General features: G+C 37.1%; 1 protein-coding gene across 2 annotated transcripts; it reads right to left on the reverse strand.

Annotated features, from left to right (window-relative positions):
• Nucleotides 1–2,588: 2,588 nt before the first annotated feature.
• LOC110042057 (uncharacterized) lies at nucleotides 2,589–15,746 on the reverse strand. 2 transcript variants are annotated; one of them, XM_020747388.2, is made up of 8 exons: nucleotides 15,578–15,746; nucleotides 15,387–15,502; nucleotides 14,520–14,583; nucleotides 12,264–12,331; nucleotides 9,968–10,073; nucleotides 8,676–8,794; nucleotides 4,913–5,049; nucleotides 2,589–4,292 (listed from the first exon to the last, which is right to left on the reverse strand). In XM_020747388.2, exons 1-8 carry the CDS (start codon nucleotides 15,645–15,647, stop codon nucleotides 4,184–4,186), a joined length of 789 nt encoding a protein of 262 aa, XP_020603047.2. In that variant the 5' UTR covers nucleotides 15,648–15,746; the 3' UTR covers nucleotides 2,589–4,183. The 2 variants fall into 2 exon arrangements, with proteins under 2 accessions (XP_020603047.2, XP_089150231.1); XM_089294105.1 differs by having other exon boundaries at nucleotides 15,387–15,746.
• Between the last annotated feature and the right edge of the window lie 1,953 nt (nucleotides 15,747–17,699).

Raw genomic sequence — 17,699 nt, forward strand, 5'->3', positions numbered from 1 at the left:
GCAATCAGGCCTCACTTTCAGGTGGGATTGTTTATTGTAATTCAACCAATGCGCATCGGTGGCAAAAATAGTAACAAGCAACAGGTACATCGAAAGAAGATTTGAAAACCGTTTTGGAGCGTAGTATGTAATATTTAAAATAAAATGATTGGGATTACAGCGGGCCAAAATTATAGCTAATGGCTTTTTTTTCACATCACGTCACTAAAATTCGAACTACAAAACTACTGATCTTCCTGAGATTTTACTTTAATGACGTATAAGAGCAGCTGAAAACTAATATTCATACAAATTTTCGCTCCGAATAGGTTCTTGGTTTTGTGATACACTAGGCTTGAATTTCTAAGCTTTTGCGTGACGCGGCATTTACATTACGGCCTAGAGAGCTGTCATGATGGTTAAAAAGTGACTTATTTCGGGGAATTTGGCTATCTGAACAGTTCATGTCTTCCAAAAAGTATTATTTTAATGTTTTAGAGTTCCTCGAGGGATAAATTCACGGTTTTGTGCAAAACTCAGTGACAGATGTTTCTGTTGGTTTCCGGCCGCCATGTTGGTGCCCATACGGATGGGCACCAGCATGGCGTCTCCATACAAATCTCTATAAATTTGGGTAAAAAATTTCTCCGAGAAAAATTGCTGTCAACAGAAGTTGGGCGAGAGTCTTTGCATATTTACCTTCTTTCATTTCCCAGATTCTGGACTTTATCTATTGACCGGTTTTGATTTTTATTTTGATATATTTTGAATTGCGTGACACTGAAAACCAGCAATACTCTGAGAGAGACGAATGAACTCTCTAGTATGCATAGTCACAGAAGCCAACTTTCTCGAAATTATCGTCCTCTATCACAAACTGTAAAAAAAAGTTTTAAATCAAACTGCACCAAAAATGTCTTCCCGATGATTAAATAAGTCGCCATCACTTTATAGCAAGATAAGCTTCAGGGAATCCTTGTGGTTTGCACTGTGCGCATAGTTATACGATGGTCAACATCGGGGATCTTTCAAAGTGAAAAAAGAGCAAATTCATTTATCTATCAGTAGAATGGAGTCTGGACACTTTTGCAGATCATGATTTTTGCTTACTTTGTCACTGTTGCTTTTTGACAACACGAGAGTACCGATTTCTCGACCCTCAAAGGGAAAATATTAGTTCATGATCAAAAAATGTGGAGTGGATGTTATCAGAGGTAAAATTACTGTAAAATGCAGAATCCAGGGGAAACAACTTTTGGGTTTTGGTTCTAGTTATGGTAAATTCGATAAATCGCCACCCAACTGTATTTCTCCATCTCTAGGATTGTTATAGTTTTGGTAGCCATGAACTGTTATGAACATATAAATTGACCAAAATATCAATCAATATATAAATTGTTTATGGTTTGTGGAGCCGTGCAGTGCTCTCGATATACTTTTTTAATGTTTCAAAAGAATTGCATCTGACAGGAGGTCAGCATGGCTGTGACCTCTACTCGGAACTTACCGAGAACGTATCTGTACAGTGGCGAGAGGGACGTCTGGAATGGGTTCCGGGGTATGAGGTAACCTAACGTTATCCAGTAGCTCCAGAGCTATTGTAAATACAGTTATTGCGAAGAAAAGTCACTACATGAAGGAAGGCACTGTCTTTTAATCTTCGATGATCCTTTCGTTTCAAGCGAGTTTATCTTTGGCAGTGTAAAAATCTATCCCCTCCCCCCTCAATTGTTTTAGGTTAAATTCTCGTCAACAGGGTCCAAGATCCCTTTAAGCAGCGCCAACATTAACGACCCCTGGCCGGTTTCAATGGCTCTTTTCATGGTTGTTGTTGTTTTCTTATTTGCACTGTAATTTAGTCCAACAAGAATGAGGATTAATTTCGGGGAATAGGCCATATCTGACTTGCCTTTTGCCTTTATTTGAGAACGAGTCTACCTGCGAAACCATTCATGAGAATTAGTTCCGCCAGCAAGTTCATTTCCATGCAAATCAAACTCATTTTCAAGGAAACTCGGAAATGGCCTATTTTGAGGCTTCTGCTCGAAACTGCCTCGCATCCATGTTAAATTTTATTATCAATGATGCAAACAAGAAAAATCAACTTAGAAAACTGCAATTCCAGGATTTCAGCTCAAACCTCATTGGGTTACAATCGAAAAGGAGTTCTCTACATATGGTCGAAACACCAACTTCAGCAAGAGGTGGCCAAAAGGATGGCTGCCTACGTACTGTGGTAAAGTAAAAGGTTAAGTCTGTATGCGAGCCAAGTGACCCAGCAGGCCGGACCTTATCCCGGTTTCTGTAGCATGAAGCAACTAGGCGTATTTCTACTCCCCCTGGATGGGATGCTAGTTCATCGCAGGGCTACCCCCCAGCATTAAATTCGCTAGTACCCATTTATACACCTGGGTGGAGAGAGGCACTGTGAAAGTAAAGTGTCTTGCCCAAGAACACAATGGCCCTGGCCAGGGCTTTAAACAGGGGCGCTCGATCTAGAGTCGAACACACTAACCATGAGCCCACCCCGCTCCACTTACCATGACAAGTAGTAGGCGAAGTGTATTTGCAGTCAATGTAAGGTACAGTAAAAGAAGTGACACAGCAAATCAAGGGAGGCAAATAAGACTCTCCCTTCGGCATGTGCAATTTATTCAAAATCTTTATGCATCCTCGCTAGCTAAGTCAAATATCTTACAAAACAAATAAAATAAATAAATTAGAAGAAATTATCATTCCATAGCTATACATGCCTTCATATTTTATTTTCCAACACCTTAAATATACCGTCCCTCAAAAGATTATTTACAACCCTCATTAAATTCTGATATGTGCATGTGCTAGAGGATTGCATAGCTAGTTGAGGGCTGAGAAATCTGATTGTAAAATCGAATTCTCTTTAATGGTTCTCATGTTTCTTATAATACAAGGTTGGGAGAATTTTACAACACATGTAGCAGTAGTCTCGCCTATTTCAGAAAGATTGTGTAAGGGCTCATTTTTCACTGGTTATGAAATAATACAAATGGAGAGTCGTCTTCTCTTACACTGCTACGGCCTCTTTGCTTTACTGCAACTACTAAGAAAGACCGTGTTTCCCCGACTATCCAAACACCTCGAATTTCGTCAAAAATACTCCGCTACGCGTCGTATTTTCAACTCCCTTCTCGGTGTTCGGATATCCCCACGGAACACTGTCTCTTGTGTTTGATATATTACTTCTCGATTTTTTTTTCAAAATGGACTTTCCCTCTTTACCTGATAAGTCTAAGCATAATACAACTTATTATTTTCAATACATTACCTACTATCAGAGACATATTAATTGAAACAGATGTTGTGGTTTAATAATTATTTTACCCTTGGGAAAGCTTGTATTTTTTCTTTGCTCTTGTATAATATATATGGTGAGATGTTATAATGTATATGAAACCACTGAACCACAACAAAGACCTTACATTATTGTAATAAGACCTAAAGCAGAAATATTTATTCTTTCCAAGACCATTAGTTTGCAGTTTTCTTCAAGGCAATTGTAAAGTAAGGAATTCATAATAATTGTAATCAAAACACACTGCCTAAAGGAATATGACTGTGCAATCACTCTAGTTTAATGAAATAACTCCACACTAGATGCAAACAGTGCATTTAATTATGATATCGTATTCAAGATGCACGTAATTCTTGTTGTAAATCAAATTTACCTACATGTAATTCAAATTCTGTCTTTCTTCCATTAGACTCGACCAATTTAGACCCTGCTCCAGAAGTAAACTTAGTTTGACATCACTGTTCTAGTCTCCTTAAGTGGAGAATTGGGCTGTAAACATAAACTTTAACTGTAGAATACGTTTTCTGCTGTGGTCTAATTGCTCAAAACAAAGGAAAGATATTAAGGGAAAGCCATTTTTATCATAAAACATAAATTTTAGGGTAATTTCAACACAGTGGTGGAGCTGATTTGTATACTAGAAAACCAAAAAAAACAAACAAACTTCTGGTCCATATCTTGTGCTGATCAATGCATGTGACTAGTGGGAATTCAAATATAAATATGTTCAATAGGATTACATAACGTTATTAATGCTATAGGTCACTGACTTTTAGTAAATCATTAATGATCAGTGGGAGAGCCACTCAAATTCCCAGATTTGCAATTTTAGACCACAGCAAATGCCTACCAAGCTACGTTTAAAAAGTTATTTTACTGTCTCTGCTGTTCAACAAAACTCATGGCTGATATCATGGGTTGAGTGAGGCCTGGTGGCAAGGAATGGACACTGTCAAGAATATTGGCTGTGACATTGCTAATCCTAGAAAGCAAATAAAGCATATTAATTTTAGATACATGAACCAAGGTGACATAAGTGACCTGAAGATTTTTTCTTCGGTCAATACGACACCAGAGTTCCTCTTTAATCACAAAGACTTGAGCTTACCCAGCTTTTGGTGAATAATGACAGTAGCAACTATATCAGGAAATTACCACCTTGTCTTGGGAAAAAGGTTGAAAATATGATGTGCCGATCAGCGGTTTGATTGCTTTGGTAAACTGAGCATCCTTTACTTGAGATTATCATAGATGAACAATGATACAGCTAGTGGCCCATACAATGGGAGTTCATCCCAGTTTCTGTAGTATGAAGCAACTAGAGGTATTTCTTCTCCCCCCTGGAAGGGTACAAGTCCATTGCAGGGGCTACCCCCAACATTGAATTTGCCAGTACAAACTTATGCACCTGAGTAGAGAGAGGCACTGTGTCTTGTCCAAGAACAAAATGCCATTACCCGAGCAAGGGCTCAGATCTGGACCACTCAACGCCAGAGTCCAGCCCACTATCCATTAGGCTACAGTGTCTCCACCATCCAGTGATAGAATCGTACATTAGATTACCTAACAAAATGTACACCAATAAAAAGCTTATCTTCTCACCATTCTTTTTGTGCCTGTGGAAGCTTTGGTACAGACTCCTTGTCTTTTGGAACTAAACCAGCTTTCAAACCTTTGAAATTAGATTCAATGTTCTTTTTGCAATCGGTCATGGGTGAGCCAGCCTGATTAACTGATTGCTGTTGACAGAGACATTCATAACAATCATGAATATTATTGAATACATATGTCTGAATTTATGAAAATAGTGTTCATGAAAGTTTCACCCTGGCCAAGTGGCATTTTTTTCTCCAAAAAGTCTCCAAAGTCAACAATATAAAAATTTAAAGGTGTGTCAGACTTTTTTTCCCACTCTATTATCTCAGTTTTCTTAAACTGTACTCTTCGACATCATTTTCTTTCCTTTCTCATCACTTGGGAGTGATTACATTTGACGAAATGGAGAACGCAGTCCTAATGCAGACTGGATTAATATTGGTATTTCCGGCTCAGAACACTGTACATAAAAAAATGTACCTTTAAAAAAAAGCTTTTATGATTTGTTTGGCAGGAAATTTGAAGGGAAATGTAAATATCTACAGTGTATTAAACTTGTAAGTTTACAAATACTGTCGCCATCACACAACATATCAGCAAATCATAGTTTATAGAGGGGAACAGAGAATCCAAGGAAAGTACTGGACTTTGTCATAATGTCTAAAACTTCAGCTGTTGATATTGTAAATAATGATGTTGATTTTACCAATAGGCATTTGTTTAAAGTAGGCTAATGGAATCATTCAAGCTATTTTAAGAAGTCAAGGCATCAAATGCACTCTCATTGATTACCACAAGGAAGTGAAACGTGTGGAACAGGAGGCAGAAAACTTTATTAAAGGACTATAAGTAGTACAAGAGTCAAACACTGGAAGAAAGACAGACTGCTCAAAATCAAATATGTCACACTACTTTTTTTAGTAATAAAATTTTACTAACCTGTGAAAATCTGTTATTATTTGAACAGGGTACAATGTCTATAATTATCATATAATTGTGACAATGAAAAAAGACAGTGTGCAGATAACCAGTGTCTGTAAAGCGGGGCTGACAATATATGAGAGTTTGTGACTCAGGACACAGACAAGTGTCCATTGTCCATATTAACCCATTGACCCCGGTGCCGGTTGTAACCAGCCGTGCGAAAACCCACCTCCAACTTCCTGTGCCGGGCGTAACCGGCCATAAAAAAGCACATGAGGATAATTGCCTTTCCTACCCTCCCTAAAGACTTTTTGGTTCTCCTATTGTTCTATTGTTGTTAAGGACAAATAAACCAATGAGAATTGACTTTCTGAGCATATTTTTAGATGACTTTAGGGGTCGTAGAAAGACGGTTTTTCATCTGAAAATTATGTGCTTGAAAAGCAGAGGTAATCAGGGTTCATTGCGGGCCAAATCTACAAACTTCCACAGTCTTGTTTTCATTCCTAAAATGGAGAAATTACTTCTTTGGCACTTAAAATAGAACGGAAAAACATAAATCGATGTTTAGGTGGCTTCAGAATGGAAGATTAAGGTGTACAGAGTCGTCAAACCTTTCTGGTGAAGAATATTTCCTTCTTTCAACTGCCACAAAAACAAGGTGATCAGTGCACTTTCAAGTGAGTTTTGAATACAGATCGTGGATTTAAAGCAGCTTCCTGGACTTAAGAAAACAAAAATGGTAATGTACAGTATTACTTCGAAGTTGAATTCAACTTTTACAATGATTGGCAAAGTCAAGGCTGATAAAATAACTGCAAAACTCGTCAGCAAAAACTCAAACTTTCGCTTTAGCGAGAAGAATTAATTTGAACATGCGGCCCTACAGCAAGCAAGTCTGCGAAATTTTGAACGTATTTATGTTTTTAGATAAGTTTTTTGCCTCAACTTGAATGAAAATTTATTGTTATTGAACTTCCTGTCCCGTTTCTTTCATTTGGTGGCCTTTGTTTCGGAATTTTAGGTTTTAAAAGTGAACAGTATTTTTGCATGTGCAATTTCTGCATATTTAATTTCCAGCGACCCCTGTAGTTTGTTTGTTTAGTTTATTTGCTTCGCTCAAATATGTTTTGTTGAGTCTTATCTAGTTACTATAGAACTCCTCAGAAAAGATCTAAGTGGGCACTAAATTAACACAGTTGAAATACGATTTATCTCTAAAAATTGGCTTGTTTTTGTTGCCTTTTTGAAGTACAACTTTCATCTTCCTTTCACTGTACTGTATTATTTCATCACGCAGCAAAGAAATTATCTGATTTCTTCTTTTTGAATTGGCCTTAACATGTGTCTTTCGCCTTTATTTTCTGGTGTTTTCTCACATGTTATCCATTATAGTAAAAGAATGGAAATTCAATTGTATTTGATTTCATTTTGTCTTCTGAAGTCAAAACTTAACTCATTTTCGCGTGTTCAATTTTCTCAGCTTTTGTCGTGCGGCAAAGAAAAAAAAATATAATTTCACGTTTTCTTATAAGTTTTACACATTAAGTTGAGTTCTTTTCGTTGATATATTTTAATATTTTGGCCTTTCATTTATTCAACTTTAAATAAACGATGTCTTGAAACCTGATCTTGTGTCTGTGGTTACTGTGCACATGTTTATTTTTGTGCTTTCCCTCACTCTGAAATATTTCACAAAAATGCCAGGGATTTAGGAGTGGGTTGCAGGCAATTTTATGCAGGTGTCAATGGGTTAACTGGTGTCGGTATAAAGTACGTCAATTTTAAAGAAAAGATTTGAGCATTTTGTTGGGACAAAGAAACTGTCCCTTATAAGCGGGGGTCTGTATTAAGCAGGTGTCCGTAGAGCAGGGTTCCACTGTACTTGTTTTTAGGTCTTTTCAAGTCATAAAAGTGTGTACCACTAAATCACTTAGTGAAAAGGAATGCACTTTTCATTAAACATGGTTTTCAAAAATCCAGTCATGTATATACTAGACCTTCACAACTAATTACATGGAAGCTACATGTAAGTATTGCAAATAATGCAGCAACGTTTTAGTAGCATTGCAGAGTATGAAACAAATATCTAGTAAAAAGGACACATTTCCTGTGCTTACATAATCAATCAGGTATAGAAACACAACTGAAATTTTGAAGAAATGCTGTGGGAACATTAGCCATAAGTAGACATTAAGTGATTCCACAACTTTTTTGAGCTCTCCGAGACCGTTTAGACTCAATAAACATAGAAAGACAAGGCTTTTTAAAATCTATTTTAGAAAAAACCTGAGAGGGATTACAACTGAGTTAGTATCATTAACACCGGCGGATAAGCCGCACTCGCAGATAAACCACACCCTGAGTTGGGCAACCCAACTTTTGGGAAAAAAAAGTTTTTAGAAAGAAATCAAACTAAATCAAAAGTAGTACATTTGTTGACTCATTGAACATAAACCCATGCAAACTTCAAACTGAAACCCTTCCCTATAATTTTAGCTCTGTAATTAATACATGTAGTACGGACAGGGTGTGTACTCACTTAGAAATAACTTTGATCTTTTTCTGGTGTTTTCATTTATGCTTATGAACAAAGAAAAGCTCTTCTAGGAGCCACCAAACTTGCAATTTAAGCAATAATCAGTGCATACTCTGCTATGTTTTTATGAAGTTCATCTTAGTTTGCTATACAGACTTATAATTTATTTTAACGAGTCATATCTGATCTTCAAGTTCTAAAATTAATGCAAAAAACTTGTAGAACTTTCACCCTTCAACAACAGTAGCTGAGATACATGTATCTCAATAAGGGAATGGATTAGATAAACAGTGGTAAGTATCTCACATATAGAAGCGCTGTCTGATGAGCCATGTATTTGTGATTTGCGAGGTTGAATGCATCACTGTTCAGCTGGTGACTCAGGGTTATCAGCTGGTTCAACATTCCAAGGTGCAGAAAATACCCTGCAATGAGACCAACCACATACAGTAGCTTAGCTTATGGCCCAAGGAGGTGGGATATTCCCTATAACTGCCTATACACAGAGGTTCTGCCCAAGAGGGGTACCTTTTTCAGCTTTCAGATATATGAAAGGGCAGGGATTTCACAAGTTGAGGGACGAAAGGGTTGGAAAATCTGTCATTTAGACATAACATGAATGGTAACTGAATAAATCAAACCTGTTTTTTGGTTGACAACACTTCTGGTAATTCTTGATGTTCTCCCATAGTATTGTTCATTATCTTCACCCCAAGGGTTTAGAAAAGTGATACAGTGTTCTTAAGTAGGTATGTGAAAGGGATACCTTTTTGCAACAACAGATATATGAAAGATGTACCTTTTCTGCCAAAATAGTATATAAAAGGGTAAGGGGTTGGACCTCGGGTGGAGTCTCCCCTTATAAAACTATGTAGAGTACTCCCCTCCCCGAGCTCACAGTTAACTTGCTAGGTACTTGCCTATCCTGGTGAAAATTATTCAAAAAAAAACCCAAAAAACATTCAAAATATGACGTCAAATTCCCTTCAGCTAGTATAATTATAATCTCCTCTAAAACAACAGTTCAAAAATATGTTTTCAATAAACTACAGTGTAGGGGTGGAAATTATAACAGCCACGCTTATTTGAACCATAAATTCATAGTTATATGTATTTGAATTTACATGTCTTGTAAAATTTGCACTTATAAAATACTCCACTTGTACTTTTGGACTAGTTATTTCAAAATTCGTGCAATTTTCAGAGTTTTCATCACATAAAATTAATTATCTGTTAATGTCACAATTAATGATAAGTATTTAACAATGGTTTTTGAGGAGAGGAAGGCATTTCTGGCTTGCAAAAGTCAAGACTCAAAGTAACATATCATCACAGTGACTAATTACCTTAAAGTTTATTATCCATTTTTATTTATTATTTTTCAAGAAAACAACAAAACGTTTATGTTTAAAAGACACGTTTCGACAGAACCTACTGTCATCTTCAGTTGATTAAAGTACAGAGCTCGTTGGAAGTTGAATTTATAATAAGTAGAAAAATGCTAATTGTGATAAATATTATAGTGATATTTTCTTTATAAACTGTTCACCATTTTTTGGGCATTATTTTGTTTTATTACTGAAAGAAACAATAATTACCATCCATGGAGGATTTCTGAGTTTGAAATGCCGGCCTCTCAGGATTTGTTAAATAAGAAGTGACTCTTGGAAACAGTAATGACAATCCAGTCTGTCTAAGGTACTCCTGTAACGAAAAGATCATGCTCACAAATTAGTGAAAAATCACTGGTGATTTAAAAGGTAAAATTTTAAGTCTGCAAATGAGCCAAGTGGCCCATCAGGCTGGAGCTGGTCCCGGTTTCTGTTGCATGAAGCGACTAGGAGTATTTCTACTCCCCCCTGGATGGGATGCTAGTCCATCAAACAGTTACCCCCCCCCCCCCCCCCCCAGCATTAAATTCGCCAGTAGCCAATCATATATACAACTGGGTGGAGAGAGGCACTGTGAGAGTACAGTGTCTTGCCCAAGAACACAACACAATGTCCATGGCCAGGGCTTGAACCCAGACTGCTTGATCCAGAGTCGAGTACACTAACCATGAGATCACCGCATCTCCTATGCTAATTTAAACTAATTTGTATTTAATAAATTTCAAGAGGAAACTTGTGGAAACTTAAAAAATTTAATAAAATCTTAAATATCTGTTTAAAAAAAAAGTGAAACAAGAGGTAGCAGGTAGCAGATTTCTGCTCTAATTAAGGTACTGTTTAAGGTCATTCCCCAGTATTGCATTGCGCATCCCTACTGCGCATAATTTCACACGTGATTAGCGCGCGCGCATTAAAAAATGGCGGCTTTTTGTTTACAGCTGGACCTCGCCCTAGAGGTAAATCGTCATTTTCTCGCAAACGAGTATGGTGACCTATCATTTTTTTCTGTTGTTTTGAATTGAGTAATAAATTTCTCTGTGTAAAATAAATATGGACCAATTCTCAGTGTAGGACACAAAGCAATCTTCAGAAACGTAAATTTAGCAAGCAATCGTGACTACAATCATGATGCTATTATAAGGATTTATATGGGTATAAACAAGGTGCTGTTGCTCCTAAATGAACATGGGGACCCCTCATTTTTATTTCAAAATTTAAGTTCCTATAATATAAACAATCAATAGACAAAGTTTCACAAAAATCTCAGTACAGGTTCTATTTCAGTGGAATGACCTTAAGAGCACCATATGTAGCCCATTAATCATGCATGGTTAACTACTGAGCTATAGGCCAACCAACATGCTTCATAGCCTCCCATTTATGGACAAACAGGCTTAATTTCCTTCAAAATCTTTGGGATCAATTGTAACGGAACCTAATATCATACATGGGTGACAAATTACTCCATAATTTTGGCACAAAGATTCAGCAATAATTTATATTAATTTTTCACAGTCATGTGAAATAACAAAATTGCCATCAATGGCAATGTTTGGTACAAAATCTCTTGACAACATATTAATTAAAATAAGTAAAAAGCTCACAAATTTTTGACACCCACGATAGTACACATGTGAAATTAGCAAGTAATAATATTTCACTTATGTTTTGTCAAAACAGTAATAATGTCCTTCACCTAAAGGCTTGGGAAATTATAAAACTTGAAATTATTTCCTAATCTCCTTTATCACCATTTGATTACCCATGCATGTATATGGTTTCTTTCATTCTCCACCTGTCCCCTCTCAATGCTTTTATTTGCTCAATCATTCACCACAAGCTTTCACGTACTATAGCTCTTGCACTTTCTAAAATGATAGGAAGGCAATGCAGGTAGGATTCTATCCCACAGGGGGAAGGAGGGGGGGTATGCCTAGAAAAATCAGAGGGGAGTGTGCTGCCTGCTTCCCAAAACCCTTAACCTATTTAAGACAAAAATTTGTGATTTTCTCTACCTAGCTTATTTATGACCTAACCAAAATTTGATACCCTATTAAAGACCTGACCTTTAAATCGATACCCTGTTTCAGACCTGTCTCATGATTAATTAAAATACATAGTTCAAAACAATGTTAAAGGCATTGCAAAGGGCCTTGAATTCAAACAAGAGTGCCAAAACCATACCCTATTTCGGAGACAAAAATGACCACAATCGATAAACTATTTCTAACTAAAACGGTCAAAAACTTGTGATACCCTTTGGGGCCACACATATCTATAAAGCCCATATAAGGGAGTATCCCCCACAGGGATTGCATGACCAGAAAGAACCCTGGATGGAGAACTTATCACCTCAAGAACAAAATAATAATTTGTGATATTTTGATTTAATTGAATTCCCTCAAGATTGGTTATAATTATCATAAATAAACACCAGTTTGGTTGAATTTTGATCATCAAATTACAATTTGAATGTAAAAGCATCAAGTAAAGTTTCACTTACTTTCAGTGTTGGTCTGGGGTCTGGGAGAAAGTGAATCATTTCCCGCATTTTTTCAAAAAGTACTTGAGCTGAAATTTAGAAGATTTTACTATCTGTTAGCTATGCCACAAATCATTTGATACTGGTATTATAACTAGTTACTAGTGTTTGCATAATTATGCAAACCACATGAAGCTCCTAGTGATTTCTCAAATTCTAAATACAGTACTGGTCAAAGGGACTGCAGCATTACACGCGCATAAAGCGCATGTACTACACGCACATTACACGCAGTGTCCACACACCTCACACGCGCCTTACATGTAAATACAAGAAAATGTGTGTAATTACACACACAGTTGACGTGATATTGCGGGTAAAATTACTCGCAGTCGTTCAACTGGAACTCATTAAGTGCATGTAATGAGAACGAAATATTAAAAGTGCATGTAATGAAAACAAAACATTTACTGTGTAACATTAACCGTACTGCACTGCACTGTAATGCGATGCAGTTTCGTCTTTTGCCTTCTTACTTCTGGTTATCAAACATTTCCAAAAGAATCGACCAGTTTCCTTAAACCGACTTACTGCTCGAGAGTAAAAGTATTTTAATTCCGTTGTAGTTTCAACAAGCGGTGCCAACAACTGGCAGGTGTGTTAGGATTCACTGAGATAGCAGAACACGAACTTATAATGTCGCTTTCAATTTTAAATAACAGCAATCAGTGTACGTAAAATCAATCCGAAGATTCATTAAAAATATTTCGTACTCCGAAACGTTCAGAGTTTACCGGTGTTCTAAAGCTTTTCCCGACGTGTGTTTATCTTTTCCTGAGAAATAACGAGGGCGTCAGTGACTGACAAACTGAGGCTTGACGGACACGAAATAACAGCAAAACAAAATATTTCGCTTGAGATTTTCAGTTAATTTTTAAACATCAGTTATCCTTCTTTAAGTTCAAATAGCATTTGAAGATTTGTCATTAATAGTGCTCAGAAGCGAATGTTCTCTATCTGATATTGCTTTAATCTGACAAAAATGAAATTCAATCTGTTTCTTGAATAGCGTTGCCTAGCACGTGACCAAAATCTACCCAGGCGAAAATCCTGCGTGTATGAATAACAAAGGTTTCTTCTTCCAATTAAAATACACGCATACAGGTGAAATTACACATAAATGTGTGTAACTACCAGATCAGTAAATTTTACACGCGTGTAATTACACGCACCTCACACGCACCTTACACGCAGTGTCCACGAATACTACACCCAGACTACATGCATTTTACGTGTGTGTAGGTGCTGCAATCTCTTTGACCGGTACTTTTCAAAAGACCATGTGTACAATTTTAATATCAGACTGCAGTTGAAACCACTTGGGATTGGAAAATGAAATTTGGTTTTAAAATGTTTCACTGCAAATCTAGCCAAGAAATGTCTTGTAAAAGCATTTTCTTTGAACCCTCAGCATTGAGACCTGTGCAAACTATTTGGTAGTCACTTTGCAGCCTAGGTTCAATAGCATGATGCTGGCCTTTTGACAGGGCCCGGGGAAAAAAAAATATGTGCGAGGGTTAGGAGGCAAATTGTGCCAGGGAAAACGTCGATTGTGCTGGGAATTGTGCAGGATTGTGCAATCCAATTTCAAGTGTTCTTGCTAAGTCCTATAGCAAGGAAATACTGCACTGATGAACACTTAGCCAAATTTATTTTACTGTGTAGTAGACTTTCAAATAATACTAGCGATCACCACTTGTTTTAACAAACTGTGTCTGACTGACTCTGTTTCTTGCGTGATAACTGACTAGACTCAACATGTATGAAACCAAAATCAATAGAATGTCATAGTAAAGAAAAATCGTAAGATCGTAATTTCTAGTTTGTGGCATTGCTAGTATTTCTGGAAGAACATTTTAAAATTAGGTTTCAATTCTCAGATTCCAACATTTTGGGGCATGCTCAGTTGACTCTACAACCCCAAAGTACTAGCCATGCCTCCCCTTCTTGAAAAATCCTGGATCCAAATTATATTATTGTCTGAGTTTTCACTGAATTGTGCGGTTCCCGCACCCCTGCACCCTGTCAGAAGGCCTGATAAGGTGACTGGTGACTGGACCAGATCAGTTAAACTAACTTTTCTATCAGGGGACGGGACACCTGTTCGTCACTATACATGAATTTTCTCAAAATCTCCAGATCTTGCAAAGTTCTCTCTTTCAAATTGACTTGCATTGTTATCCATTAGCTACCAATTAAATTTGCTTTATATTGTACCTTTTGGTTCAAACTTATTTTGGTATTCCACTTTATGAGCTGCATCAATCTTGCCCAGAGTTGTCTAAGTGCATAAAACAAATCAAATATAACATTTTAATTTATAAATTAAATTCATTCCAGTAATGTATACCACAATTTCATAAATCTGACCTTCCTTATCCCAGGCACAGTGGCAGATTTAGGTAGCCTCAAAAAGAAGGAAGGTATGGGAAATGGGTAAGAGAAAGGCAATTTGAATACATGGCTTGTCTCACTTATATAGATCTTCTACTGCAAGGTGACATACCTTCTGAATATACCTCCAGTGACATATACTTGTTTACAGTTTTTCAGGGGTTTCACTAAGGGTCAGGCACTGGACAAACTGACCAGCTGGTTTGACCATCTAGAGGAGAAATTTTTCTTGCAAAGAAATTCAGTTCAAAGAGCTTAGCCCACCTGTGAAAACTGGTTGCTCTCCTACTGAAAACGGCAATGAAAACCCTGGCTTTTGCTATATAAAAAAAAGAAACCTGTCCCATGATCTTTGATAAGGGATCACTTTCTTAGGTCTGTTTACCCCCATTTGGTGCATAATGCCTAACACCACATTGTAAGCTTAATGAATTAGGTGTTCTAATAGATATTTCTGCATGGTTTTATTCTGCATCCATGTATTTTTTTTTTTTTTACATGAAATAGCTAACTTAAAGTCATTTCTTACAGTTTCATGTGTGTAGATAGGCTGGGTCAAGACTTGACGTAACACTTATCTGACTTGAAGATATTTTTAGATTTTCGTAAATGTACATGTCAGCTTACCTAGAAAAGCAAAATTAACTTAACAATCAATAAAAATCTTGATAGGTGAAACACGTTGCTTACAGCGTATTCTTTCTTGCAAAGGGGCTCCAGTTGGGAGCATAACGTTAAAACCTCAATGGCAACATCGTCTGGAGAGAACTGAACCTTCCAAAGTGGTTCATGAAGTCGAACTTCCACTAAAGAACGCAAACAAACAGGTGAAACAATATACTGGTTTCGAGTTTGGAAAACAAGCAAGAACATGCACAAACCTTTGAATGAAGGGTCGTAGGCAAGAGGTGCACACAACGGTCCAGGGAAGACAATTCGTTCGACGTTCATTTTCGTGTTCTAAGGCTTTGCAAAGTCTAACTATTTGCAAATGAAAATTGAAAAGGCTGTAGCGCGAGTGGACGCCATGACAGCTGTCTGGTGTTCAACCGCTGACAAGGAGTTGGCTGATTGGGGAGGGGAGGGTCAGTGATCCTAGTACCCAGATCTTAGCTTCTGGGATTAAATATAAATATATGCTTCAACTCCTTGTCTAAAGTTATTTTTGCGTAAGCAGTGCTACATATTCGCCCGTGTGACTTTGACTGCTTGTACAAAAAAAAAGGAGACAACAACGAAATCATTTTTTTGATTTTGTTTTCTTTTAGGTTTCATTGAACAATTCAAGCCCTCAGATTTTGAAAAACACCCCCAAATTTCGTTCTACAAAAAAGCCGGATTTTTTAAATCAATTTCAAAAACATGCATTTTCCATTATTTCCAGGAATGAATTTTTCTCTGGCAAGAGAGGATCGCGTAGAAAAAAGTTACTTTTCTGCGATGTGTTTTGTTTTTCTGTCCTCTTAGTTTAGAGCCTTTTATTTTTCAATGCAAGTTAACCGCTGGGATCAGTCCCACAATCAGAACGTTATAATCTATAAAAAACAATCGCACCCCCCCCCCAACCCTTCCTAATACAAAATGAAGAACTTTCTACAAAATGAGTAACTTTAAATCTATAACTTCTCCAAATCAGTTATTCAAGTGCGCCTTATTTTCTTACCAGTTTATGAACGGAGCCTGTCAGGTAGTAGACATTTCTTGTACTATTTCTCTAAGTGTGTATTTCCATCGCAAACGTTAAACAATTCTTACATTATGGCTTCCAGACTTGTACAGTCACCCGCATGCGAGCAATGATGAATTAAAAAATGAATGGAGCACAAAAGTTATCCGCAAGTAAATCTATATCACAGAAAGAACTTTGTAGATATACAGTTATGTTAACCCTCGGACGTACAAGGGGGAGGGGGTGGGATCATGCCCCCATAAGGTTTTTTCAAATTTTTGAAAAGACGATTTACTCTAAGGGGCTGAAACTTTCAGTAGCTGTTCATTCATCCTCTGCAATTTTTGACGTTGCCATGGCAACCACAAATTTCATGTAGGTTTGGCCAAAAATCAACTTTTTAGACATAACGCTATACTTTTTTCCAGTTTTCTTCATCAATTTTCCGAAAATCGCGAATTTGTAGATTTCATAAACATTTGTCTTGTTTTTCCATTTATTAACAATTATTCACCGAAGTGGAGGTAAACATCCATCACTTTCACCGACACTGAGGTGAATAATTGTTTTAGTATATACCACACAAACTGAATAATTAGCGGACCAAAACGTTATTTATGTGTGACAAGCAGTCGGAAATTTTAAAATCTCTCGCGTCGGTTGCTCGAAGGTGAATAGTACTTGCTAATCACCTCCGAGTTAACCAATCAGAGCGCACGAAAAGCACTATTCACTTGTGTGGTATATACTAATTTCCGTTATTTCTTGACTTTAGTGAAATCTAAGATGGCGGATCTAAGATAGCGGATTAAATGACGTCAGTTGACGTAATATGACGTCATAACCAGCAAAAATGGTATCATCTTGTAGAGCAGGCTCAGGGCTATCTAAATAGAGGAAATTTATTTTTCGCTGTGCCTTAACAGAACGAAAATCCAGAGGGGGGTTCCATCAACCCCCCCTCCCCCTTGTACCACGGTGGAGATATGAGTTAGCTTGTACGTCCGAGGGATAAATTGCTAATTAATTCAAACTAACTTCGCACCCCAGCCGAAGATGAATCGGAACTATGTAAAATCGTGCTTTTTAGCTTCCCTTCGAAAATAAGTTTTGAAAACTGTTTTTCGCCGACTTTACGGACTTTGTGCAGCAGGATAGCTTTCTGAAAGTACTTAATTTTTACGTTTGTATTTACACCAAGAGGGCTGTCCCGCTAACGAGGTATATGTTGCTTGGGCTCTTTTTGTTTTCGCTTTATTTCTATTTTATTGCTTTTTTTATTATTATTATTTTTTCATGCATTGTTTTTTGTCTGCACACATATTGCGCTAGAC

Source organism: Orbicella faveolata, unplaced genomic scaffold, assembly GCF_042242905.1.
Source record: "Orbicella faveolata isolate gen_17 unplaced genomic scaffold, um_ofav_v1 contig_25, whole genome shotgun sequence".
NCBI classification, from domain to species: Eukaryota; Metazoa; Cnidaria; class Anthozoa; order Scleractinia; family Merulinidae; genus Orbicella; species Orbicella faveolata.